The 27882-nt window shown below is 25.5% G+C and overlaps 1 protein-coding gene across 1 annotated transcript in view; it reads right to left on the bottom strand.

The window, feature by feature from the left end:
• Positions 1-490: 490 nt before the first annotated feature.
• The window catches only part of LOC129607778 (cysteine-rich venom protein TEL1-like), a 30237-nt gene continuing 2845 nt past the window's right edge, over positions 491-27882 (bottom strand). Inside the window, exon 4 of the mRNA XM_055518953.1 lies at positions 491-669. Coding sequence (XP_055374928.1) covers positions 491-669 — 179 coding nt within the window. The remainder of the gene's footprint in view (positions 670-27882) is intronic.

Raw genomic sequence — 27882 nt, forward strand, 5'->3', positions numbered from 1 at the left:
TTCGAGGATGAAGGAGACCTGTTGTACTTATAATATTATATTTATTGATATTTTATATTCATACCGAACAGCTGAGCTATAATATTAATGTTAATAATTGAAATAATAATATGCCAACATAAAAGGAAAAGACTGCTATAAGGTAGATGTTATTTTAGTCGAAGTGCATACAATTTGCAATAGAAGTTTTATTACCTTTTATAATATTATTATTTTAATAGAAGTTTTATTATATAGTTTTATATTATTAAAAAAATATGTATTTGTGTCACATGTGTAGGTACGATGTGAATGAGGTAGGCGATATCAAAGATTTATATGCCTAAGGCGGCTTGTGTTTTCCTGAAATTCGTAAGCCCGAACAGCGGCAGAATTAAAGTTAGAGTCAGTGTGGGAGACAAAGTCACAATCAGAGTAGTAATCATATTTAAAGTTGCAGTCGGAGTCAAAGTAAGAATTAGAAGTCAAAGCCAGAGCTATAGTCACAGTTTCAGTCACATAGCCGAGGCCAGTCAGAGTCAAAGTCAGGATCAGGGTCAGAATCAACGTCAGAGTCAGAGTCAAAGTCAAAGTCAGAGTCAGATTCAGAGTCAGAATCAGAATCAGAATTAGAATCAGAAACAGAATCTGAGTCTGAGACAGAGTCAAAACCAGAGTCAGAGTGAGAGTCTTTAAATTATTCCATGTAAACGATCGAAACACAATTCGCACTCAATTCAATTTTTTCTCTTGGGCAACACACACTCTGATAAATTTCTCTAATGAAATTATTGTGTAATTTAAGAGAAGCACAGAACAATGAATTGGCGGAAACTATTAAATTTGTAACTTCTTCTTATAATCATGTTCAAAATATGTTTTGTACCTAAACGAAGAAATTGTTTCCACTTAGAGCACATTAAGTAAGTACAATCGGCAATAAATTTCAGACAAATTTGAAAACAAATTCAAAAGCAACGTTATTTTTATTATTATTGAACTCATTTCCTTATTATAGCTCTTAAAAATTTACCGATATTTTCATTGCCAATATTGTAATATATGTATGTATTTTTTAAGTGAAATTAAAAAGAGTTTTAGAGCTGTAAACGAGACAAAAGAGTATGAAGAGAACCCAGGACCAACAAAAAAAGATTTACTACAATTTTTATTCATTCCGCAAATATCATTATTATATTACATAATGCGAGTACATATTTAAAATATGCAAACATATTTTATGTAATTTCCGAATGCTGTGATTTTTAAAAAATGATGTGCGATGAATACTTTATGATGTAAAAAAAAAAACGCGACTTAAAAATAATATAGTAATATTTTTCTCCAATAAAAACGTTAGAAAAATGCGGAAGAAGATAACAAAGAAAGAAATAACTAACTTTCAAGGACATCGAACGCAGCCACCGTTACTCATTTATATTAACATATTATACGTTGAGAAGTTCTAGATATAGGAAATTGAAATTGAATAGAATGGGGTTTACTTTTATATCTACCAAAAAAACTTATTTATAACACGTAGCTTTCCTATATAGTTCTTTTATGTAGAAAAAGATTTTAAATCTTTTGAAAAAAATTTTATTTCTTGGTTAAAAATCTCAGCACCTCATCGCACCTGGGGTGTAAGTTGATATAGATCTATAGAAATCTATTAGACTACAAACTCAAGAGTAAGTTTATATAATGAAATTTAAATTTATATTTACTGGAATCCTGTATGTTTTCATAAAATATTTTGTATAATAAATAAGGGGGCTAAATTCTTTCCCTATTTTAAAGTAACAACAAGTATAATATGTTCATATACATATAGATATAATAATTGTTTGTTTAAGAAATGTTGAGATGTGTGTGAATGTACATATGCGGCAGAATATCATATACCTTGTTATATAATTAAATTGATATTATATACCGCGAATTTGGTTTTTTTTTGTATTTTGATAATGGGTGAATTTATGAAAAGACATATGCGATCCAAAACTTCTTTATTGTTATTGTTATTTTTATATAACAGTAATTTTTTACTTGCTATATTTTTATGTTAAATAATTTCCGCGTTTTTTGATAGTTTTTTTGTTTGCTGTTGTTTATGATTCTATTTTAATTTTATAATTAACTTGTATACAGTGTATTAAAACATTTGAGAAAAATTTGTAAGAATTTTTTTTAGAAAAATTTGAAGTAAGATTAATTAAATTAATTTATAATTGATATAATAAATGCAAACATTAATTTTTCAAGCTTATTGACATAAGAGGGAAGGGAAAAAAAATTGGATGATAAAGGTTAAACGAACGGAGGAGTCGAAAAGCAATACAAAAGACAAAAGGAAATTGTAGACTACCAACATACCGACCATAATACCAAGAAATATCAAAGAATTAGAATTAACATAACGCAACAGCTCCATTGATCATTCCTACCATAATCAGTATAATGATAACGAACAATGTACAACTCAATTAACCTAAGACTTCTTATATTATCCCCAAAAAAAACCACGATGACCTCCGACACAACCTTAAGATAAACACTATGTCAGAGACAATTCGACATCTACAATGACCGCAAGTCAAATCAACAGCAACCTAGCCTCATAAAACGGCAACCTATATAATCAGCCTAGACCCCTGACAGCAAATCGCAAAACTTTTTTTTAACAGACTGAATATGCGAAACATTCATCGCACGATAGAGCGATTAAACCTGACAAGCATACTCCAAAATTAATCACACAAATAATACATTTGCAACTTGCAGTGAGCATAATTACAAGCCTATTCGATTAAATTCAAAACTTATATACATTGCTTTAAGTCTTACACATATGCATTAATTGATTAAAAATTAAATATTCTAACGAATTCAACTAAATTTAATGAAAACTTGTAAAGAACTAAACGAATTAATCATTAAGCAAACAGGCAAGCTATTGGAATCTAAAGATACCCGCATTTGGAAAATTTCAATTCATCATTTTAAACCTTACAAACTATAAACGGTTTTTTAAGAATTTTTATTGTAAAGTATTAACCAATATAAAAAATTTATTTGAAATCGCTTTGTCAATATAATCATCAGATAATCCTTTAAGCACTTATCTAATATCCTTTTCGCAAATGCTTTTTTTTTCCGCAAAATTACTATCAAAAATCTTTTTATTAAATACGATTTAGAGTAAATCTTATAAAAAAACTTTAACATAACATACACACAAACAAATATAGGACAATATTTGAAGGAAGAGAATATTTTTAATTCACGTCTAAAATTTGAGTTTTACAAGGGAACGCTTTTAAAAAAAATTTCCATTAAACATAACGCAAGTTTGTTTGTAAGAATAACGATAAGTACTTGAATAAAAAAAATATTTCTTATTGGGGTGAAATTATTAATGGTCTTTGTTAATTTTTTGCTCATTTTTGGGGTGATATCATCTCTAGATATCATTCGTTTTGTTATTTAACTACTATCACTATTCTGAATTTCTTTTTGTAAAGAATTCGTTTCTTTAACGTTCAAATTTTATTATTTTTCTTATTATTGACATTTTACTCTAAATGCTTTCTATTTATTCAATGTTTTACTAAAGTTAATACAAAAGAAAATTTTAGGTTTTCATATATGTACTCGTATATATGTGGTTTCATGCATGCACTTTGTATAATCGGCACATTTTCTATTACATTATGATATCGTGACCTTGTAATCAATCCCTTTTAACAAAATTTTTTTATATTCTCTGTTGATTTCATAAAAATTGTTCTTATAGAAAATGCATAATTGTGTTTGCTCTTTTTTTTTCTTCTTTATTTTGCTTTTCTAAATAGAAAAAAAAAACAAGCGACGGGAATTCTTGTTTTATTTTATCTTACGTTCTTCAAACAAAATATATCCAAATATAGGTGTAAGGATAATTTTGATGAATATATACTGGGTGTTTTCCAGAAATTACTGGTCCAGAGTTCCAAAAATTAAAATTTTTTACATGTTCTTGAAACAACTTAACTGCAAAATTAAATTCAACTGAAGCAACTTAACTTTCTTCATTCTTTTAAACAACACACAAATTCATGGGTTTCCTTGGTACATGGGACTTAAGTGAAAACTGACTGATTTCCTTAGCAAGAAAATCAAAGTTGATGTTCTATTAAAAATTTAGGAAAACTCTCTGTAATGATAACACTAAATATGACGCAAATTAAAAGCACCCATTGCACATACACATATTTTTTATATACTTCACAAATTATAATTGTTTTTTTATTATATTTAAGATGTAAAAAGGCACCATACTATTTGGAGTACAATCGGAACATTAATAGTCAAAATATTATTTTCAAAAAAAAAATCATTTTTATTTTGTATTCTTGTCTTCGGTAAATACCGGAAATGAATTTTTTCAAAAATTTCTTACTTTTCTTACTTTTCGCGGTATTTATTTACTTATCTTTATATTCTAAAAATATATACGATATATACATACAGATATACTCATAAAATATTCGTAAATAATTGTAAGTAATTTAAAACATGTTAGATGCAACAAGATATTTTTTTAAAGTTGCGATAAAAATTGTAAAATTAAAGGAAATTGTTTCAATTCAAGAATTTTAAATTCTAAAATTTTTAAAAATAATTTGTAAATTTTAATAATTTAGTTATAAAGTATTTCCACAGGTTTATCAAATAAACTTGTTTTTGTATTTTTAATTGTCTGTATAGGAAAGAAAGTCTGTCAACACACCAAACCATAAAAACGTATTGAGTCAACCAGGACCTTAATACTAAAAATTAAATGCACAACACAAATATGCTGAGCTTCTCAGCAAATAAATTCATATATTTTCAAAATGATTTTCACTAAAAATAATTTTTTAATTTAATTAATCAATTTCCTCCTAAATCTAATCCGCAGCAGTTAAAACCGTTTACAAAGGCAATTTAAAGTACGTTTTCATTTTAGCTTCTTCCATAACAATATTTTCTCTTTGGTGCGATAATATACTTGATAAATAATACGTCTTATAAGTGCACACATATATGTATGTATAAGAATATAAATGGAAACCAATTTCCGAAACATTAAATAATATGGGGCGAATTACAAAACAATATTTATTTTAACAAAAAAAAAAAAAGAAATACTTAATGCTTACACAACAAACATACAAATACACATAAATGTTGATATAACGAATAATATAACTGTTAAAATAAGGAGTTTTTTGAACAATTATTATTATTGTATAGCGAAGAAGTAAACGAGTGACTGGATATAGACGTATAACAATTCCCTCCGCTGGATTATTATTAAAGTATTATTAAAGTATAAAGATTGGTGCGACGTTCTACTTGTTGCTTTCATCTTTATCAAAATGAACAGATATTTTATATAAGAACACATGACATGTGTATGGTTGTGTGCATGATTTCTTGAGTATTTAAAGGAAAAATTTTTTTTTTCCTTTGTTTTTTTGGTTTGGTTAATTTTTTCTTTGCGCCTTTTTTTCCACTGCATGATTCTAATGATTCTAATCCTTAATTAGGCATATAATATGTACCTTTATATTTTAATGATCTTATGTTATTATTATTTATGCGGTAATTAGCATTATATTTATATAAATTTTATAGTACGAGTATATATATAATATTCTTCTGTATATTTACCTTGCATAATATATTCATGTTTAAGTTTATAATTAAAGTGCAGAAGGTTATTCAATATGTAGAAAGTTTTAAAATTTTTGATAAAAGTTAATTATTATCCAAATTTTAGGAAGTAATCAAAATAAGATACTTTTACTGGAACAATAAATGCCTTTCTTTTCTGGTAGTATGACACTTTAAATTACTCTGGAATAATACGTCGCTTTTTTGGTAGTATGACGCTTCAAAGTAGTCCGGAATAGTAGGCAATACTATTCAGGAGTTTGTTAATGAAACACTCTTTTAAAGAGGGGTAAAAACCAGCCTACAAATTAAAAAATCAAGTATTAAATATTGGTTTTGTGTATTATATTATGTACTTACTGTAGACATCACAACGGCTCTTTCATATACGTTTGTATAGTTGGATTCTCACACTCCTAGTGTACTGTGTACTTTTAAATTGAACGCTTTTTTTCCTAAACTTATTTTGGCATTTGAAAGTAATCATTTAATTATAAACTGAAAAAAAATGCAGCATGTGGTTACCAAAAATTTCGTGTTACAGCTCCGGCATTCTGAAACATAAAAAAAAAGATTACAATTTTTGTATAAAATGTCAAAAAGCAAAATATTGTCAATTGCTTTCAATTCTTACAACTCAGATATGCGAATTAATACTGATATGGGATTAATGGAGATATGGAATAACAATTCAGATATAAAATTAGAAAATCCATTCCACTGCGATGCGGCCGCAAAAATTTTCGTGCGGCAATTTCGGCATTATTTATTTATATATAAAACAAAAGGAAGCCGTTGGCTGCAAGTACCTGAATTAGGTTGTAAAATGTGCTTATTTTCTGTTGAACTTATTCAGAGCAGACTTTTAATTTTAATAACCCTCCAATTCATTTATGTAAGTATAATTCAGTTTTTTTTTTATGTCAAAAGATGATATTTTAACAAAAATTTTAATTGAATCACTGTTTATATAATAAATTAAAAATATAAATTTGAAATAATGGATAATTTTATTTATTTCAAAATACTTTCTTGAAAATAAAGGAGTGATAATATTTTATGACTGTATATAAAGTGAAAATTACCAAAAAAATGTAAAGTTCTCTGTACATTCTTTTGAACCTATATCTTTGAAATTTATATTATTGTTAAATTATTATAATTAAGAAATGTTCTTTTGAAAAAAAATTCTTAAAAACAACTTTCTACAAAGGAGAAAGGAGGTTTCAGACAAAAAATTTTTTGAAATGGAGTGCAAATATACAAACTATACAAATTATACACGTACATATTATTTTGAATGAATTAATTTTAATGTAAAAATTCTTGAAGATTTGTTAAAAAATTTTCTATTGTTTCAAAATTTTTGCGTGTTAATAAATTTAATAGTGAATTCTTTAGTGTATCTTTGAAAAAATATTTGTATGTGTGTATATAAAATATATCAGTAGTATTAAAAACTTGGGGTTAGTTAGTTTATTTTAAGAAATTTATATAAATTTTCATAAAAATTCTAAAAACAATTTTATTTTGAATATTTTCTTTTAAAAAAGTTTTTCTAAAAAATTTTTCATATGGGAAAACATTTAGCTATTTAATTTAATATTTCAATTAAATGAATAATGTAGCGAATATTTGGAATATTTTTAATAATTTGAAGGCAATTAAGACATTCGAAGTTTGGGGTAGCAGATTTATTACAAAAATGCGCATTTTTTATACTGTTATTTATAATTAATTATCATTCAGCATGAATATTAAGAAAGAATTCAAAATGTTAATTTAAAATCAATAAATTTAAAAACGAATCCGTCAGTGTAATATAATAAAACTTTTATGATGATATCACATTGATTTTACGACCTTTGCAAGCCATGTAACCCCATGTAACTAAAGATAAACACTGTTATTTCGAAGGCCCAAATATACATATGTGAATGCAAATATATGTGGGTCATAAAATAGCTTTTGCATACAATAGCAATGGAAATTCACTATTGAGACTATTAAATGTTGACTCTTCCTTCTTTTTGCATAAACTGAAGAATTCACACTCAGGGGGTGTGAATTTATGCATACGTAATGATTAATTAACAGTAGCCAAACTCTGCACAGGTACCTTTAGTATTTATTTTTTAAATCTACTTAAAGAATACTTATTTTCCTTATGTAACACTAAAAGTATTTTATATTCCATTTCAAGCGGTTCAAAAAAATCTAATAAACCTATGTAATGTAAATCAATTTAAATTCAATTCTTCAAATCAAAATAAAATTGAATGATTCACAATTATTTTACTAATACGAGTACAATAACAATGGCAAATTTCTCATAATCCATATAAGTCCAATCCTAGATCAATTTCTAGTTTGATAAAGGTACATTAGTGTGTATAATTCTATTTCCAAATTTACTTTTGACAGAATATTGTCACTAATACTTAATTTTATTCAAAAAAATCGTTAAAAAAAATTCTTATCTTTAAAATTCTATGAAGACGTGGTTTATGTCCTAAAATGGCATTTAAATATTTTTGAAACCAAAAATTAAAATATGTGTTTTGTATTTTGATTTTTTCTTTTTTGTTTTGTTTTATTTTATATAAGATTTCATCATTTCGCACCTCAGTTCTGGGAATAAAAAAATTTTAATATTATTTTTTTTTTTGGTAATTTTTGTTTAAAATTTTATATACGTGTGATTTTCAACACCTTTCTTTTCTATTCAATTTTTATATAAATTTACTATTTTATTTCTACATTGTGAATTTTTGAATATAAGGTAATGTACAGTAAAGTCAGGTCGAATAGCACTTGAATAAAGTTTTAATTTTTAGTTTTACAACTGTTTGATTGCTTAATACTATTCTATAGGTTTATATTCAAGCACGCACGCTTACAACTGTATGATCTCATGCAATTAAGCAAATAAACAGTTTGTAATTTTTTACAATGATTTGATCATTGCAATTTTTAGTTGACGTAATCGTTTTGAATTAACGCAATAGTTTAGTAGGCTAAATGTGCGCGCAACAATTTTAAATCAAGAAAAACATTGAAGAATACACATGCAAAACTAAAAATTGCATATCTTAACTTCTATGTATTATAAAAACCTTCAAAATGATTGAAATTATACTGTATTACAAAAAATTAAATTTCAAAATTTATTCAAAACACCTACTTGCCGACTTTAACGAAAAATATAATTTGAAATTTTACAAAAAAAAATTAAAACCAAAAATGAAGAAACGAACAAAACTTGAATTTAATTTTTATTTTATAATTGCAACACGCATTGCTTTCTACAGTGCTACCTATAATAATAATAATAATTGAACATAAGGTCAAATCCATTATACCGCCGCATAATAGTGTAAAGCCCTTAATAATGCATTATGAAAACTATACTCGTATATATACAAATATGAAACCCTTATAACCCCTTACTTATACAAACATTAAAAAATGTTCATATAAAAATTAAATTGTATAAAAGAAGAAATTTAGAAATTCGAAGAAATTTTGGAAAAGAAGAAAACGAAAAAAAAATTTAAATTTCAAATGAAAATTGTTGACCGTACGAACAACAAAATGATTAATGGTAATTGGCTCACGTGCATTTTAATTGTCATATTAACAAAATTTTTATGGGAAAGTCTTCATGTGATTTTAATTTTTTCTATTTCTATGTTTGTCATACAGTTCTATATAAATTTTAAATACAAATTTTACAAATATACATGGCTACATATGATATAAATGTAATTACAAATTTAAAGGAAAAAAAAACAAGTAACATTAGAAATTATAGACAAAAAAAAAAGCAAGAAAGAAATGAAAATTTTCTATTAAAACACGAAATCTGCTATTTTGTGTATGGCGCGTATGATGACAATTATTATAATATTTTACCAAGAAACTACAAGTATACATATGTATGTATGTACATACATATATAGAATAAAACGGATTGGATTAAAAATTTTCGGATTTGAAAAAGATACTTTTCCTTTAGAAAAATTTAATTTTTGGGGAAAAATTAGAATTTCACTCGAAGTTCATATTACGCGGCTGTCAAACGTTATCTCATTGCGTTTAATTATTTTACTCAGGGTTTTCTTAAGTAAAAGTTCGTTCATCAATAGTTTGCAAATACAATTTCTTGTTGCTTCGACACAATTTCCATTCGTTGTAACCTGGTAACGGGAAACTATTGATAACGGTATACTTTATACACCAAAAGGCATCACGCATTTAGGAATACTATTCCATTTAGGAATAGTATATCTAGCATATAATATTTTCTCTTGCTTTTGAATTTATTTCTGAAATAAAACTATCAAAATTTTATGAACTTTACCGTTTAAGTGAAACAACTGTCTCTCGAAAAACAATTAAACTGCCATTTTCAGCAATTTAAGTACATTTGTTTTTTGAAAATTTTCGTTACTGCTGTTAATAGAAGTCAAAAGCGACATAATGTCCAAAATATGGTTAGTTTCTTTTCGTTTTTATTTTTCTTTTCTTCATTTTTCATTTGTACAAATGTATGTGACAGTTACATGTTTGTAAATTTAACTATTATTATAACTCTAATCTCATAATCATCTTTTGTTTCATTTCTCCTTTTTTTTTTTGTTTTTTTTTTTTATAAATTTCTCTATATCTTTTGTTTTTGGTTTTCCAATTATAATTTTTGTTGTCAAACTTTCTTTTCTTAAGAAACACGGTTTAAAAATTGTAATTTTTTTAGGATTTTTTTTTTTTTCTATATGTGAGGGCATTCTTTTTTTATTTTGTTTTGAATAAAAACTGTTTAAACCTAAAGTTATAAGAAGTTAAACGCTATAACTAGGTTTATATTTTATGGTATACGTGAAAAACGTTCTATAAGGATTTTAAAAGGTTTATGACAAATCCAAAAAATATATTTTTTATTTAAAACTGTAGCCTTACGAAATAAATTTTAATAACTCAAGAGTCAAATTTAAAAAATTAGAATAAGTGATTTTATTTTTCAAATAATAGAATGAGCAAAAATTTATTTAACAACTTGATTTTAACCCGCAATCATACAACAGCATGCTACTCTTATGTCATTAATGTGAAATTACTCTCTTTGAGACGAAAATTTAGGACATTTTTAGTTGCACAAGTTTCCGTTAGTTAAAAGTTATCGACACATAAAATTAAACTAAACTTGCGTATATTAGAAAAAAAGGCAATGGATGTGTACAATGTCATGCAACAATTCGAAGTTGCCACCTCTCATAAGTCGTTTAAATAACTGTACCTCTTTTTATGCGGAATATTTAAAGCTAACCCTGTGCTAAAAACCAAAATTTATTTTTCTATGATCTAATTATTACTATTTTTATTACCATTCTTAATATTTATGGTTTAACCCTAACATATAACACGTCTAATATTATTTCATTCCCCGTACCTAACACTATACAGCAAGTATAGTACACAATGTTTACCAACAAATTTTCACATAAACCATTATTATTAAGTACATCTTATGTGTACCTATAGTAAATCTCTATTAATTTTTAGTCTTTTTTTACTTTTATAGTTATTTCAAAAGTCACCAAATGATTACACGCGCGATGAACTGCCGCCCTGTCGCCAATGTATATAATTTTCATTTTTTTTTTCGTTTTCTTCTTTAATTCTCATTTCACTATTCTTATCCCAAAAAATTTTTGGCTATTTATAATTCATAATTGTAAGTTTATATGTATGTATAGAATTAGCGATTAAAAATAATACACACATAGTAAATGTTATATTCATAATATCAGCATTGAAGTCTTTTGTTCTCTCTTTTTATTGTTAATGTATACTTAACAATTATTTTTTATTTTTGAGAAAATATTTGAAACAATTACTGTTTTTAATCCCAAATTAAAAAAAAAATATTGTTGTTACTGTTACCATTATTACGTTATTATTACTATTATGTCTTCTTTTTAACTGACATTTGTTTTGGTTATTATATATTTGTGTGAATTTATATGTACAGTAAAATAAATTTGGAAATTAGTTTGTGACGTCAAACGTTAAAAAAAAACGGCAAGTTATTAGATAAACAGAGAACCCTAATAAGTTAAAATTTATACCTTTTTCCAGACCAGCATTAACAGGTAAACAGATTAGGCATCAGACTAGTATGATATCACTCTTTGTTCTGCGTGAGTTGTAAACGAAGTTGTGAATAGACTAGTTTTTTTATCATTCTGTTTGTTATCAAATGTCTCCATTAAAACATATCTGAATAAAAACCCAATAGAATGCTGATTTCAAGTTGTTTGTGCTCTCAAAAAGAAGTTTTCTTCAGAATTGTTATACTTGCATGACAGTTTTACTTAATTAAAATATATTCAATGGATCATATTCCGTGAGCTCATGATTGTAAAGACCTTTTGTGACGATGAATCCGAAAAATATCCAGACCAACCAATAAATTTTCCAAATTTTTTAATTATATATTTTTTATATAGGAACGTTTTCTCATTATTAATATTTTTAGGTTAGATTTTTTTTATTATAAATGATATACATATATTTCTTCTTCTATTGTTGCAGTTGTCTTATTCGCACGAGGGAGGAACGCACCCATCTAAAAAAATAGAATGGAAAAAAATTCATTTATTTTTTTTATAATTTTTAAATTATTTGATTGTTATGTTGAATATATTGGTAATTTTGTATTCTTATCATGAACCACATTTTTTTTAGGTGAAATTATTTCTAAGCGTGTGTATATGTATTTCGCTTTGTTCTTTGTTTTTATTGTTTCATGTCTAATGATTAATTTTTATTCATTCTAAAAAACAATAAACAGTTTAATGAGCGTGTAATATATCAATAAAAAAAATTTGTCTTATTCTTGTTTTTTTTTTGACCAAATAATTTGGATATGTCTAATATCAAATTTATTTTTTTTTTAAATTATTAAAACCCAATATGAAAATAAAAATGAAATGAGAAAGAAAACGTTGATTTGCCTTATTCTAAGATTCATCTTAATAACATGTATAATACAGACCTACGATGCATTTAAGAAATATAATAAAGTTCAAATTATAAACTAAGAGTTATCCCCAAATACACATCGAACTTAGCGTTCAGTTATCAAAAATTTCATATTACGGCTCCAGGGTCCCGAATTCGGTTGTCAATTCAAAATAAGGTGCTTTTTCCAAATTCGGTTGTCAATTCAGAATATAAAATGTTTTTTTCCTACATAAAACCTGCATCTACATAAACAACTGAAGAAATGAAAATGGAGTTTTTACTTTCGACAATGGAACAATGTGAACCCAAACTTCTTGGAAGAGAGCTTGGCACATACAATTTGTAATAACTGTAAATCTGGTGTATATTTGCAATTAAACACACAAATATACGAAGTATAAATCCTGTATATTATTTTGAATTGTTTAAGCATACCAACTTTTATATTCCCTCGAAAGAACTTAGGATATCATATAAATGTGTTATCGTTTTCGACTTTTAACCTTAAGATTCCAAAATATTTTAAATTATATTCCAAAAATTCGAAACTTTTATTCAACATCTGCATACCTTCAGATTTAATTAATATTTTCTAAAATTTTTAATAAAGTTTTTGAATTTCTGAATTTTTTCTTTTTTCGTAATAACTTATATACATGTAAAATATGTGTAGATATGTGCGTATATAGACGAAGACAATACCCAAATCTAGGAAAAAATTAGTATGTATTATGGCATATTTAGGTCAGTAGAGATAATCTGATATATTCCATACTCAATGACAGAATAGTGTTACACGTCGTTTTTTTTTATTTTTTTTTTTTGTTCTATATTTAAAGAATTTTTAGAAAGAATATCTAGTTAAATTTTGACAAAATATACAATAAAAATAAAATATTGTAATATAAATTACAAAAGTTCAAATTAGAAAGTTCTGAGAATTTTTTTAATTTTAAGTTTTAATCAAGAGCTTTTGAAAAAGTCTTAATACAATGGAGTTTACACGTATTTGCTACGTTCCGTGTAATGCAGGAGTATAAAACTCTGAACATACAATTATCCCGGAGAGTGACACTTCCAACCACACTAGCACTAAAAATTGAATTAAGTATTTTATTTTAAATAATTTTATTAGTAAATTCAGATTAAACCACGATTAAGCTAAAATTAAAAATTTGTCTAAAATACAAAAATATTATTGAAGATTATATTTTGATTTTGATATTATTGAAGATTATATTTTAAGATTATCCTTGAAAATGAAGGAATACATACATGTAAAAATTACTTGAATTTACATATGTACATATGTATATTGAAATATATATTCCTAGTAATTGAATTTGCTTACAAATTTGAAAACAAAAAAAAAACAAAAATTACCTATATAATTTACCTTTCCACTTTAAAAAAATTTAAAGTAATGGAAAAAAAAATCTAAATCCGCCGTAGCGTTTATCAAGTAACGACCCATCAAATTTTCAAGTCGATTTAATAAACTACTGACCTTTATTATTATTAAAAAAAAATATACATATGTATATACATACATGCATACATAAGTATGTATTAATAATTTACCAAATTTTTGCTGAATCACTCAATGTTAATGATTTAACAATATCATGTATTTCTATAGAAAACTTTAATAACAAGTTCAATGTCTGTTTGAAATTGATCTGCTTATTCATATAATACTTTGTCGCATCAATGGTTTTATAAATTGCAAGCACTTAAAGTAATTGTGTATTAAAAGTTTTAGCTCAAAAGTTTATGTAGGAATGTGCAAACGTTTGTGTATAAGTATGCATTTCATAGAACATTTTTATTGAACAATATACTGAATGATACAGGCAAATCTGGAAAATTAGTTAATTTTAGGTGGTACTTTGGATTTAGCTTATTTATTAAAACAGTTCACGTATTAATGCATTAAAATATAAAATCTAAACAGTTATTTTATAGGTTCCATTTTCTTCTTGGACTGAAAATATTTTAACATTCTTTCGAATTTAAGTAAAAATTTACCTTTTATAACAATGTTCTTACTTCAAACAGTTTAAAATTCAGATTTTACATTTCATTAAAATAATAGTCCTTATTATAATTCCTTTTTTGAATATCTTTGTAAATTTTTTGCAATTCTTATTAGCATTTTTTAGAATAACTTCCTTTTGGACGCCAAATATATTTTCAGTTGGTTTTAGTCTTAACAGAACAATAATATCAGCCGTGATTTTAGCGGCTAAACTATTTCAAATTTTAACAATTGTACTATATTTGAAGCAAAGTGGACCTCTAGCAGATAAGTTCTGAACCAAAGCAATTGTAAAATATGCTAGAATATTTTCTTCTCACAAAGTTGTTCAACAACAAAATGTCAACGTTGAATTAAAAATTTATTTTGAAATTATTTATTTGCAATAATTAATTGAATTAACTTTGCAATTTTAAAATATTATTAAAATAATAAATAAAATATAATTTTTAAAATAACAATTGAAAACTACAAAAAAAAACTGAATTTAATAAATTGGAATTATTTAATTAAACCGTAAAAAATTAAAATTCCATAGAATCAAAAAATAACATAAGAAGTTCAGTTAAAAAAAGACGCTTGTTTTTATGCTTCTTTAATGAACTGACACGATTTCTCATTTTAGTATTTTTTGTTTTAAATTTTTTCCCCTGCTTTTTGATTTCAAGCATATGCGATTGCATGATTAACGTGTTAGCTGTCAAAAATTTACAAGATAAAAAAAAATGAAAATGATAATGTAGAATGAAGAAAAAACGCTTGAATATTTCAAACATCAAAAATTTGTGATTGAAATGATCAGCAATCAAAAAAAAAAAAGAAAAAAAACAAAATGGAGAAAAAGGAAAAAACGCAAATCCCACAGATGATAAAAATTTTTTTCCATAAACTCAAAACCAAAATATTCACTTAGCTCTAAAAGTTTCTAAATCATGTGTAATGTTGGCCAGAGCATCAAATCATCATAATCATCGTATCAGTTGATGCTTTTATTAATTTTTTTTAATAACTTTGATTTTTTTCTTTTTTATAAATGAGTAGCCCTCCCCCTATTCATTTTTTGCTTAACTTAAGAATTAATTTGACTTTTTTTTCAATTTTTTGCTCCACTATTAGTAATGTTTTTTTTAATTTCAATGAGTCCTATATGAATCTGACTTGTGTACATACTTTTTATGAATTTATGATATTTTACTGAAAATACTCCATTGGAATTATATCAATGTCAAAATTTAATGATTTTGATGATAATGACAATAATAAGACTGAAAATACAAAAATGATTTAAGATTTAAAATTGTTCATTATGCAAACATTTCATCTCTTTTATTGTAAGCATTTTATCTTTTCCATGTCCAGAATATTATACCGGTGCGCAACACTTGTGTTCATTTTGTTTAACCTACGTTCAGGATAATGATTTCCTTCATTCACATTATATTCTAATCTCTTATTTTTCTGGTTAGTTATTGAACTTGAATTTCAATTTAAGTATTGTCAACACTTAAAATTGAAATGTCATTTTAGATAAAAAGATTTACATACGTTTAAAGCCATCTGCCGAAATAAAACTGCGATCACTGGTAAAACTGGTGGAGCCGATTGATTAAAAATCTTCAAACATATTCCAATCATTACTACAGATCCATACTAAGCTATGTTGATAAACAGTGCTATAGTCAATACCTGTAAAAGGCAATCAATTATACATTTAGCTCCTTAAAATGAGCAACAAATACCAATATAATTTCAATTGTAAATTTGTGCTATATAATTTAAAAAAAAAAGTCGTCACTCAATTTAAGTCAAAACACTCATGAAATAAGCTTAATTTTTGCCTGACAATTTAAGTATTTTAGGAAAACTTAAGATTTTTTTTTTTCAAATTTTTTAAAAATCTATGTGTACATAATTAAGTTCAACAATTTTTGACAGTAATATTTTTCGACAATATCACAAAATTTTGTCAATAAATGAACTGGAACATAATATGTACATATGTATGTATATTTGTCATTTTCCAAATTTTTGACAAAATTTTCATACATTTCTTAATTTAAACTAAAAATTGTACTACTTGTATAAGTTCAAAAAATTTTACACGTACCCACATCCTGGGATACTATTTCATGGTTCCATTTGCCTTAGTTATTCAATTTTTTTTTCTGTTTTAATGGAAAAGAAAACACCAAAACACAAAAAATTCATTTAAGAGGCGTTACTTTCATTAGAAATCAGGTTAGTAATATCCTGTTTTGTGTTTAAAGCGCTGCATTTTTCATTTTTGTTATATTATTCTTTACCAAAGCATGGTTTATTCTTCACAATTTCAACTTTTTGTTTTTTTGTTTTTATTTAAACATGTGTTAGAATTAGATTTATGTTTATTTTTAGAATTATATTTTTAATGTGAAGATTTTTTAGTTCCATCAGCCAGAGAAATAATAAAAAAATAAAAAAATATTTAATTCTTAATTTAAAAGATAAAATTTAAAATAATTTAATGGTAAAATTTAATGTTCGTTGAATTTTCCTGTCAAAGAAACAAGAAAAACTCTAGTTTTGTGTACCGATGTAGAAACGAATGTAAAGTCAACGGAAAACCATTTTAAATTCTGAAGTTACAACTAATATATAGTCTTCACTATACGAATACGATCAAACCTGAAATTAAATTTACAATAAAGTTTGATTACTTTTTATTAGACTGAAAGTATCTGATGCAATTTCAGACTTAACGTCAAAATGTAAGAATTTGCTACGAAAACATATTTTATCAAAATGAAAATCAGCTGATCACTGCTCCAAACTCCCACAAAAAATTAATTGCCGCAATTTTACTTTTAAAGAATATGACAGTCAATCTGGCGAGATTACAGTAATGTGTATAATTTGCCGTCAGGCAAAATCTGACGTCAAACAATGTTTTCAAATAAGTTTCACGACTTTCATCACACTCAGAATAAACATTTGATTTTTTCGTATATGTTACGCGTAAATTTTTCATAAAATTTTTTATCATTACTCTTTAACTTCATACAGGATCAAATTAAACCCAATTCAAGACAAACTATCCATACTATAAATATATTATAATTTAAAGGAAACTAAAATCCCAAAAAAAATATTATTTTATTATTGTAAATTAACCATAAAAGCAGCATATAGAGTGCTCATATACACTTAAATGAAATAAAAAAAAATAAAAATCTCTGCCACAATAAACAATTTTCTGATAGCAAAACGAATTAATATACATACATACATACCTGCATATGTACATGTGCATATCTACTAAAACTTGAATACATACACTTCAATACAAAACAAACATATGTATGTATATACTTACAAGGAATTTCAATTTATTCCAAAATTCCCACACTCGGAGCATTCATAAAAATGGAATTAAAGTAAATTTAATTTTTTTTCTATTATTTTGTTATCGTTTTGTGTTCTTGTTTTTGTATTCTCTTCTGATTTTCAGGTGTTTTGTGTTTAGTTCTTACCTTTATACTTTTATATATACATACATACAGATATAGCAATACTGTACAAGCAAAACAACAAAAAAAAAGAGCATAAAAATTGTAGAGTTGAAAATTTTGTGCACCATACAGAATATATGTAGTACTTTTTATATTCCTTAAAAAAGGACTTCCACAATTAAAAATGAATAATAAAATAAAAGGAAAAAAAAATAAAACTATGCGTACACACTTTTATAGTTTTAAAACTACACAACTCTGAAACAAACTTCATTTTCTAAAAAAAAAAATGAAAATAAAACACCATTATTCTCTGGGTTTTTTTATTGCACAGTTATTGTACATTTGAAAATAAACTATGCATCATAACGAATGTATCTACAACATACTTGTGTACGAATACTGAGTGAACCAGTTGGGGTGAACTGCATTTATAAAGAGAGAACGAAAATGAGGGCCTATGATCATCATTTTAGTACCCAACTCTAATCTCAAATGGAAGTGATTTTCTCCAACAAAACAACTTCGTCTAATCTGAAAATTTTAACAATTTGTACACCATTATATAATTTCAATACCTTTCTTAGTACTATCCTACGAAACATTTGCAAAACATCGCAAATTTGCATAACATATAAATGTTGTATTTTTTGGAATTCTGAAAGCAACAATTCCTTATGCCCAGCCAGCCATGGCTTATTGTTTTCATGTGTAATTATTTTCTTAATCTGGTATCATTTGATGGGGCACACACTGTACATCCACCTCCCTTATAAGTGATTTAATATAATAAAATGTACCTTATATACCTTTCATTATCTCTGACATATACGTTATGTATAATAAAAACAAGAAAATAAAAATTATTTGTTAGAAAATAAAACTAACGGTATACTTGTTTATTTATTTATTCTATTGTAATATTTTAAACCTTGAAATCTGAGTAAATACACAATTTTCTTTTCTCTCAATTTTATATTAAATCTACATAAATATATGCTACGCACACAATATGCACGTACGTGAATTTATATACAAACGGGATGTATTATACGCGTTCATAAATATAAAAAGGATATACAATAAATTTAGTATACTATGTTGGATGATATACAAAGGTATGTAGGTTCTTATAAAAAATTTTTAATAAGTTTTGAATATTTATAAAATTAAAACGCGTTTTTCTCATTCTTTCACTCTCTCTAGTTCTATCTCTCTTTTACATAAAAATTTTTTGAAAATAATAATAACACCACCTGTGCTTCTAAGGACAATAATGTAATAATGTCTGTATAGCTCTAGAGCAATACGTATGTATGTATAATATAGATTTACAGATATCTGTACAATATACAAACCCATATAAATATTTAAGAGATAAAAATAATAATGAAGTATTTTTTACCTGTACAAAATATAAACAAACTTATATAGAAAATTTATGTGTACACAAAAATTTTGTTCATTTGTGTTATACAATTATATTTTATAAGTGTATGTACATATATGTATTGTTAGCTTAGAAATAAAAGATAAGATAATGATTATGTTCTAATATTGCTTTTCTTTGGTTATTTGGAAGATAATTTCATTTTTAAAATTGAAATTCCACTAAAAATTACGCATAAAAGAACAAAATCCAAAAACCAAAACCGTAAATATTAAAGACAACCAAGTAATTAAAGGAATTTACGAAAAAAATACAAATAATAAATTAATTTACCAATTTTTTTCAAGAAACTAAAGAGTGTTATAAATTTTATGTTACGCTTAACTGAGCATCTCAATTCTACATTTCGACAGCAATAGTAAATTTAAGGTAAACGCTCTTAAATCATAACTCTATATACAACTGTAGTACTTACAGATTTGATATGCACGTCTGGGTTAACAGTTCACCACAACCACATTGTGGCCAAATTGTGAGTCATTGATCCATTGTGCCGTTCCTCCGCATCTGAGTGCGGGACATGCTCCTACAGCATCCGTTCGTTATCCGCCGATGATGAACTCGAACGACTTGTGAGACACGAAAAGCAACTCCTTCAGCGTGAGAGCAAAACTCTTCAGTATTCAGATTCCCCTTGTCGTTGAAATCATCACATCTTCTATACTGAATCTGCTAGCGTCTTCATTTTCCTGCCCCAGCCTGAGGTGTAGAACTTTAGTATTAATGTATATAAATAAAATTATGATTCAGCGCTTTATGCGGATTAAATTTGAATAATTGACCTTAAAGAAATATGGAGACATCTACCGGAATAAATATATGTATTTACTTTTCCTAAATACCAGAAACTACTTTATTTTTATGTAAATACTTTTTTATAAGCCCTCTTATAAAGCCTTTATGAATAACGTCATACGTTTCATAGTTACGAGTGTTATACAACTAAAGTGCTATACGTATAAATTGCTATATGACCCAAATGAAACACTATAAGGATTATACAATTATGAGAGAAATACATTTTTAATTAACAACTATTGTTTAACGACATATGAATATTTCAATTATTAGATAAATCAAAAATTAGATGTGTCCTACAGTATAACAGTTCTTTCATACCAATTTCTTTAAAATTTTGTTATTAATAAAGTTGTAGACTCTATATAGTTTAATATTATTATAAGATTACAATTGATTTTTTTATTTATTATCGCTTTTATTATGTCGCTCCTTTTTCGACAACGAAATTTTTATGACAAAAACCCAATGTTAAACTCTTTTTTTTTTTTATAGGTATATGTAATTAAATTTCTTCTTGACTTTTTCAAAATAACACAAAAAGAAAGAAAAAATCCTGTAGAGTAAAAGATGAAGAAAAAGAGGATAATACAAAGAGTGTTAAGAATTCAAAATAATAAAAATGAACTTTTAATTTATTAATATTCATAAGAAATTGTTATACGAAATGAAATAATTGAAAAGGATAAAAAAAATTATTAACCTGTTTATTATATAACTATGTATTTATATGAGAAAATAAGAAAAGAGAATTATAATATTTGGGTTCTATTTAGGAGTATATGAAATTCTCAGTACACTTGATATACGAGTATATAAAGGGAGTAGTTACTTATATATATTTCGGCTTATGTAGCCTCGCCTTTTTATTTGCAAAATAAACATCCAACTCCCAATTATAATGTACCATCTATAATAGCCTATTACGCTCTCTTAACCTGCAGTACTGCCAGTCACACCAGTTTATACAAAAAAGTGCTTAAGAGGAATTGTTACTTATTTAAATTTTACCTAATTTTATTACCGGAATCTAGTTTTTACTCAGAAACTTCAAAATCTCATACAAAAAGCAACAGCATTAATTTTTCTAATTACTCTCCTTAACTAAATCGGAGCAGTTTTATATATTCCTTTTAAAGGAACGTTAACAATAAAAGCATCATGAATGAAACAAAACAAGCAATATGAAGAGAAAAATGCCGATAATTTTATTATTTTCAAAAATTAATATTCATGAATTCCTGATTTATTAATACTAGAATATCTTAAATTATAATATTTTTGTTTATAAGTATTTTGTGTACGACTTACACATAGTGTGCAATAGAATATGAGAAAGAAAGGAGAATAATGAGAAAATAACAATAATGGAGAAATGAAAATGTTTTTCAATATACATATAATTATTATTCTCGTTTTCACATGTTCATATTACATACAAAATATGCAATTAATAAAAATTAATTAATATTCATTTTCATGGTAATTATTTCGTTTCTTTCTTACTTAACGAATATTAGAAGAAGTTGTTTTCTCAGAGTACAATCTCTTTCTTGCATTGTAAACGGTATAATGTAGATTACTTTTGGAAAAATTATAAAAAATCAAGTAATAAAATTCAGAAAAGATCAGAATAGAACAAATTTTTTTGAAAATATTTTCCATATTTAAAAAATTCAAATATTTTTTTATTAATGAGCTAAACTTTAGCTGCATAAATGCTGTTCAATTTCAAATCAGCAATTTATATCTAAATCAAAGTCAGGAAGACTATTTTACAAATAAAGAATGGAAAGTTTAGTTCAAGAAATTAACAAATTTCCTCAAAATACACTGCTGTACCTTACCTTAATGGTACATTACTCTAACATACTTTCTTCTAATAAAAACTTAAGGGACAAAATTGAGTCTAAAATAATATTGCGTTTAATATTGTTAATACATATATTGAATGTGTATATATAATTTTATGTGCCTACATAGATTTTATACAAAAACCTAATTTAATTTCATAATTCAGTTCCACATCAATATTAATAATAAATCAAATGAACAGCAGCCGGTTAATATAACCAAAATTACACCCTAAATTTTTTTCTTTTGAAAATTAAACGATATACACTACTTATCGGAAAACAAAAACCAATACTTGTACATTAAGTGCATGAAATAGTACAGAATGACTACACAGATATAAGAATTAGGTCAAAAATATTAAAAAGAAAATGTGAACTAAGGGCTACTGCTCTTATATATATAAATGGCAACATTTTTTTTTTTAATAATTTTCAAATTTGCAAATAAATTTTACTCAACTCATTGCATATTTTGTGCGTTCAAGTTTTATATTACAAGCTCTGAGTCATTATTTTTATCAAAAATTATAGGTAAAATTTTTGATATTATCCCTGCTAACACAATTTCCCTCTATTCATTCAAAACATACCTTTGAGCGTTATTTACTACTTGTACTCTTTCAAATCTCCATCTCTTACAACAAAACAAAAAAATATATTTAATTAAAATGTTTCGTTCTTATATCCTTTTCAATACAAAATTCAAGTTTCTTTGTGTTGAAGATGGAGAAAGATCCAATTTAGATTTAATGAAATTTGTGTTGTGGTCACATATTGTACATTAAAATGAATTGTTTTCTGTTTTTTTTTGCTTTATTTTTGTTCCATATAACGTAATATCCCCTTAAATTCATTCTTTTGTTCAAGTGAAAAAATTATGTGCAGATTGTTGTACATATAACAGTGGGCACATAGTATTGAAAGTAATTATTAAGTTCAATAATATGAACTTGTATATGATGAAAATTAAAATAATTATATGTAATTTTTGGAATTATATTATTTCAGTTATTCAATACGCTTCTGGTTCTACATATTATTAATGAAATACAGTTTTGATTTTGAATAACAATAATATGTTATACGAATATGGGATCTCAGATATAAAATGAATAATACAATAATGTACCTACTTTAGTTATTTTAATTAATTTTTTTTATCAAAATTTATATTAAGATATTGTGGAAATTGTAATAATATCTGAGATTATTAATGGAAAACAACAATATTTAATTTGATTAAATATTCATTATATAAAAGAATACTTTTTGTATAATTTTGTTAGCAATGGAATTGCGACTAAATTCGTTTTACGAGTAAATACGATTCATAGTTAGAATAACATTACATTTTTTAATAATGTTTTCCATTCGAAACCGCAATGATAACTTTCAACGGGCTACTAAATCGTTAGATACTAAATATATATGTACATGTACAGTCCAGAATTTTCTTTAAAGGTGTTAAAAATCACTGACAGACAAAGATAGCGGGACTCAAATTGTCGTTAGACCTATCAATAGTCCACTTTAAACTTACCGAAAACGCACCCGATCTAGTCAAACTGACTAATCATTAGCTTCATAATTTTCTCCATCGTGTTTTTATTAGATCTCGTTCGCTTCAGTTTTCTGTCGCCTAACACTCTCCTCTATAAGTTGATGGGATGTTTCATGGCACAGTTCCATATTTCTTCATTTACGTCCAAGTCCAAGTGAGTCCTTATGAATGTCACTATTTCGTACATACCAGAGCATCCATCATATTATTGAGCAACTTGTTCTGGAAAGTTTTTGTTTGCTTAATATGTCATTCCTAGGTATACTTTGCTGTGTTTTTGATTGATACTCTAGCCTAGCATCATTCGATTTCAATTGTAATTCGATTTGCTGGGTTTAACAATTCTTTTGTTTGTGAAATTGACGTGCACAGATTTACCTTTCATATGTACATATATAAATTAATTCTTTGAATTTATAACCAAAATTCTATTAATACTTATACATAATTTCCTAAAAATTATTTTCATTAACTTTATTTAAATTTCTATTGCAATTTAAAATTCAAAATTTTATTTATACTTTTGATTTCCTATCACTGCTATTTCACTATGATTAATAAGAATTAATTATTGCGATTAAAAGTCAAAATTTGACATTCAAGCATAATTATTATTTATTAATTTTTATTTATTTTACATAACCATTTTTCATTTTAATAATTTTAGACAAACATCGTATTTATACTGCTTTAATGATGATAATCGACCTTGGTAATTAAATTTTAAAATAAAAAAAAATAATTACGAATAAAATTTAGAATAACAGTTTAATTCGAAAATTCAAAAATTTGAGTATGCTACGTACAATTAGAATAACAAATAAAGTTGAATAAAAGCAATGGTGTGTAAAGAAGCACTTTTCGCTTGAACAATAAAAGAAAATAATTCTTTTAAAAATTATTTAGTAACATCATTAAAATATTTTATTTAATATACGAAAATATGTCGATATATTGCATAACTTTAGGATGAGAAAAAAAATTAAAAATGGATTTGACGATTATGTAAGTGAGTTAAGATAAGTAGTTACAATTACTTTTGTAGGACATGACATTTACCGTATTCTCCTCGGGTTTATAGGGTGGAAAACAATTCTAACAAAATAAATTATACATTAGTGTATAAAAGCTGCTAAAAATTTTAGACTTCTACAAAATACCGTCTAGAAGACAAACAATATCAAAAATTTGAATGAAAAATATGTTTAGGTAACATATAAATTTTAACGGTAAATTTTATTCCTGTTTTTTCAATGTTTAATTGTGTTGTGTCGTGTCGCTATCTTTCTGCGTCTGCGGAATTTAAAAAGAGTTTGTTTCGCTACAATAAATAGTCAAAAAACGGCATTTTTAATAATTTGGTATGGGTTATATTTTTTAAACGGCAAAAGGGAAGAGGGATATATGAACATTTTCTTTTATATAAGTTTTTATTAAAGATAATTAAATTTTGAGTTTCTATTTCAAAGGATGTAAACTTTTTTTAAGCAGACACACGGCTACTGGGGCAGATGGACGTACAGACGAACAGAGTGAAACAAATAAGCACTTTTTTATAAATAATGTTTTTGGAAAAGTGCTAAAAAGCAAAAACTTAAACACAATGTCAAAATAAGCCAAAAAGCACGTTCGCTTGCATGAAATTTAGTATATAAGTAAACGTCATAATCACATAAATATGTCAAAATTTCACTACTATTTCTAAATAATATTGTATTTTTGTTATTATTTTTCTTTAATTACAAATACCAATATTTCTAATGCTAGTAAGTTGTAGATTTTAAATTTTAAATGACTTCTCCCATTTTTCTTATATTTTCGTTTTTTTTATTTGTAGTTAAATTTTTAGCATTTATTGTTGGCTATTAATATCACGTTTTATCTAACTTTATTTATTTCTTTTTTAATTTTTAGATTTCTCTTGCATTGCTATCAATTTAAAATTATTTTATATTAATTTTTTCTTTTTATTTCAAGGGTAATCCAAAAAGTTTGTCTTTTATTTAAAATTAAATATAAAATTAAACAACTGAATAGCAATTATTTTGTTGGACGTAAAATATTTGAAACGCGTCTTTCTATACTCCGTATTTACGCAGGTTATATGAAATCCTTAGCTTTTCCATTCTATCTCTGTAATTGCAGTAACACTGCATTGGTACGAAATTCAGTAGTTAGCACTCATTTTTTGAATTGTGTAATTATACAGACACAATTTAGTAGTTCACATTTAAAAAACTGTAAATTGTGTATTAATACCGCAAACGATACGAGTATTAAACCAATTTCGATTTAGCGTAACTAGCTCAGATGTTAGATTTGATAATTAGATGAAAAAATTTTGTAATTATGTGATTTAATGATTTTCAAATTTAAAGTATCAAAACACGTACTGTGCGTTTTAAATATGTTCGGGCCGTAAGAGGGAATATGAATTTTTAGCTCTGAACGCACTGAGGTAAAAAACGAACAAAATCTATTTTTTATAGTTCTGAATATTCGCTCAGACGTACAAAACGAAAATGCTTAACCATATTTGCGTGTCTGTTTGTGTGATATAATTTCCGCAAATGTCAAAATAGAAAATCTCCCAGCGTAATTTTACTTCATCGAACATTTCTCTCTTTTAAAATTTCAGAGCCAGCACAAAATATATACATTATTTATTGAGATCCCACCTTACGTACACGTAGACGTACATACATTTATAATGTATTATTATAATATATATAAAAAAAAAAACAATAACAAAAATTGTTTTTTATCGAAAACGTTTCGATTTCATCAAAAATAAAAAAAAATTATTTCCAATCACGATTTATTGTCGCGTCTTTAAACTTCACTGATTTTTTTTTGTTACTTCTATTTATCTTTATTTTGAAAGTTCAAGTATTTTATTATAAAATAATAGAAATATTTATTACACAAAAATTGTTTTTGAACCATTTGTCAAATATGTTTTTCCAAATTTAATTTTGTTTTTTTGTTTTTTCGATTATTGATGAATGTTTTTCGTTATTTTTTTTTAATTTTATTTCTTTCTTTTTTTTTGTTTGCGTTGTTTTTGTTTTAAATTTTTTTTTATTTCTTTTAGTACTCACAGTGACGTCATATTTTAATAATTCAAATAAAATGTGTTTAAAAACTATAAGATAATAAATTAAAGACAAATTATAGTTACAGAAAAATTATTTGCATATTTCATTGCGCAATAGCTAATTCCTAGGAAAAGTTAATACAAGAAAATGTTTAAATTGAATAAAATAGCAGAATTAACATGTGATTTTCAGAGAAATGAAAAAATATATAGAGTCAAAATATTTGAATCAAAATATTCTGGAAATATATCAGTAGCTTAAGGTTGGTCAAGCTTTTCAATGTTCCACGCCATAGTACGGCTATGGGATGCATGAGCCAATGACGCGTACGTTGCGCGAAATTAACTTGTATTCGTCGGTTTTTCATGCGAGTATAAGTAAGAGGGTGCTTTCGGCCACATTCAAGGGTAATAGTTTTTAGTTTATGTGATAATATGTATGTAGTTAAATTTACATATGTATATTACATGTTTAAAACGTTGTTTTTACAGTTATTGTTTTGCAGTATTGCGTTTATGAAAATGACTCTATAATGACAATATAGAGTTAGAAAATATGTCATTTTTGAAAATTTTCAAAAATATGAAAATTGTGAAAATAACAAACGTTAAATTAATTTTAGAATAACAATGGTAAAAACAATTAATTTCTCTGTCCTTTCATCTTGAATTCCTGAAGCATTTTTAGTATTAAAATGATATTGTGTCATTGGCCCATTCTTTCCAAAAAATTTTATATAATTTAAGTGGAAAAAATTAAAGAAAAAGTAAAGTAAGTAATAAAGATAATTAAAAAAAAAATAGAAAATTTTTTTTTTAATTTTTTGTCATTTTTTATTTATTTTATTGTTGTTGTTATATTATCATTATTTTTCAATAGATATTTTGT

This window comes from Condylostylus longicornis, unplaced genomic scaffold, assembly GCF_029603195.1.
Source record: "Condylostylus longicornis isolate FDR11 unplaced genomic scaffold, ASM2960319v2 ptg000028l, whole genome shotgun sequence".
Lineage (NCBI taxonomy): Eukaryota > Metazoa > Arthropoda > Insecta > Diptera > Dolichopodidae > Condylostylus > Condylostylus longicornis.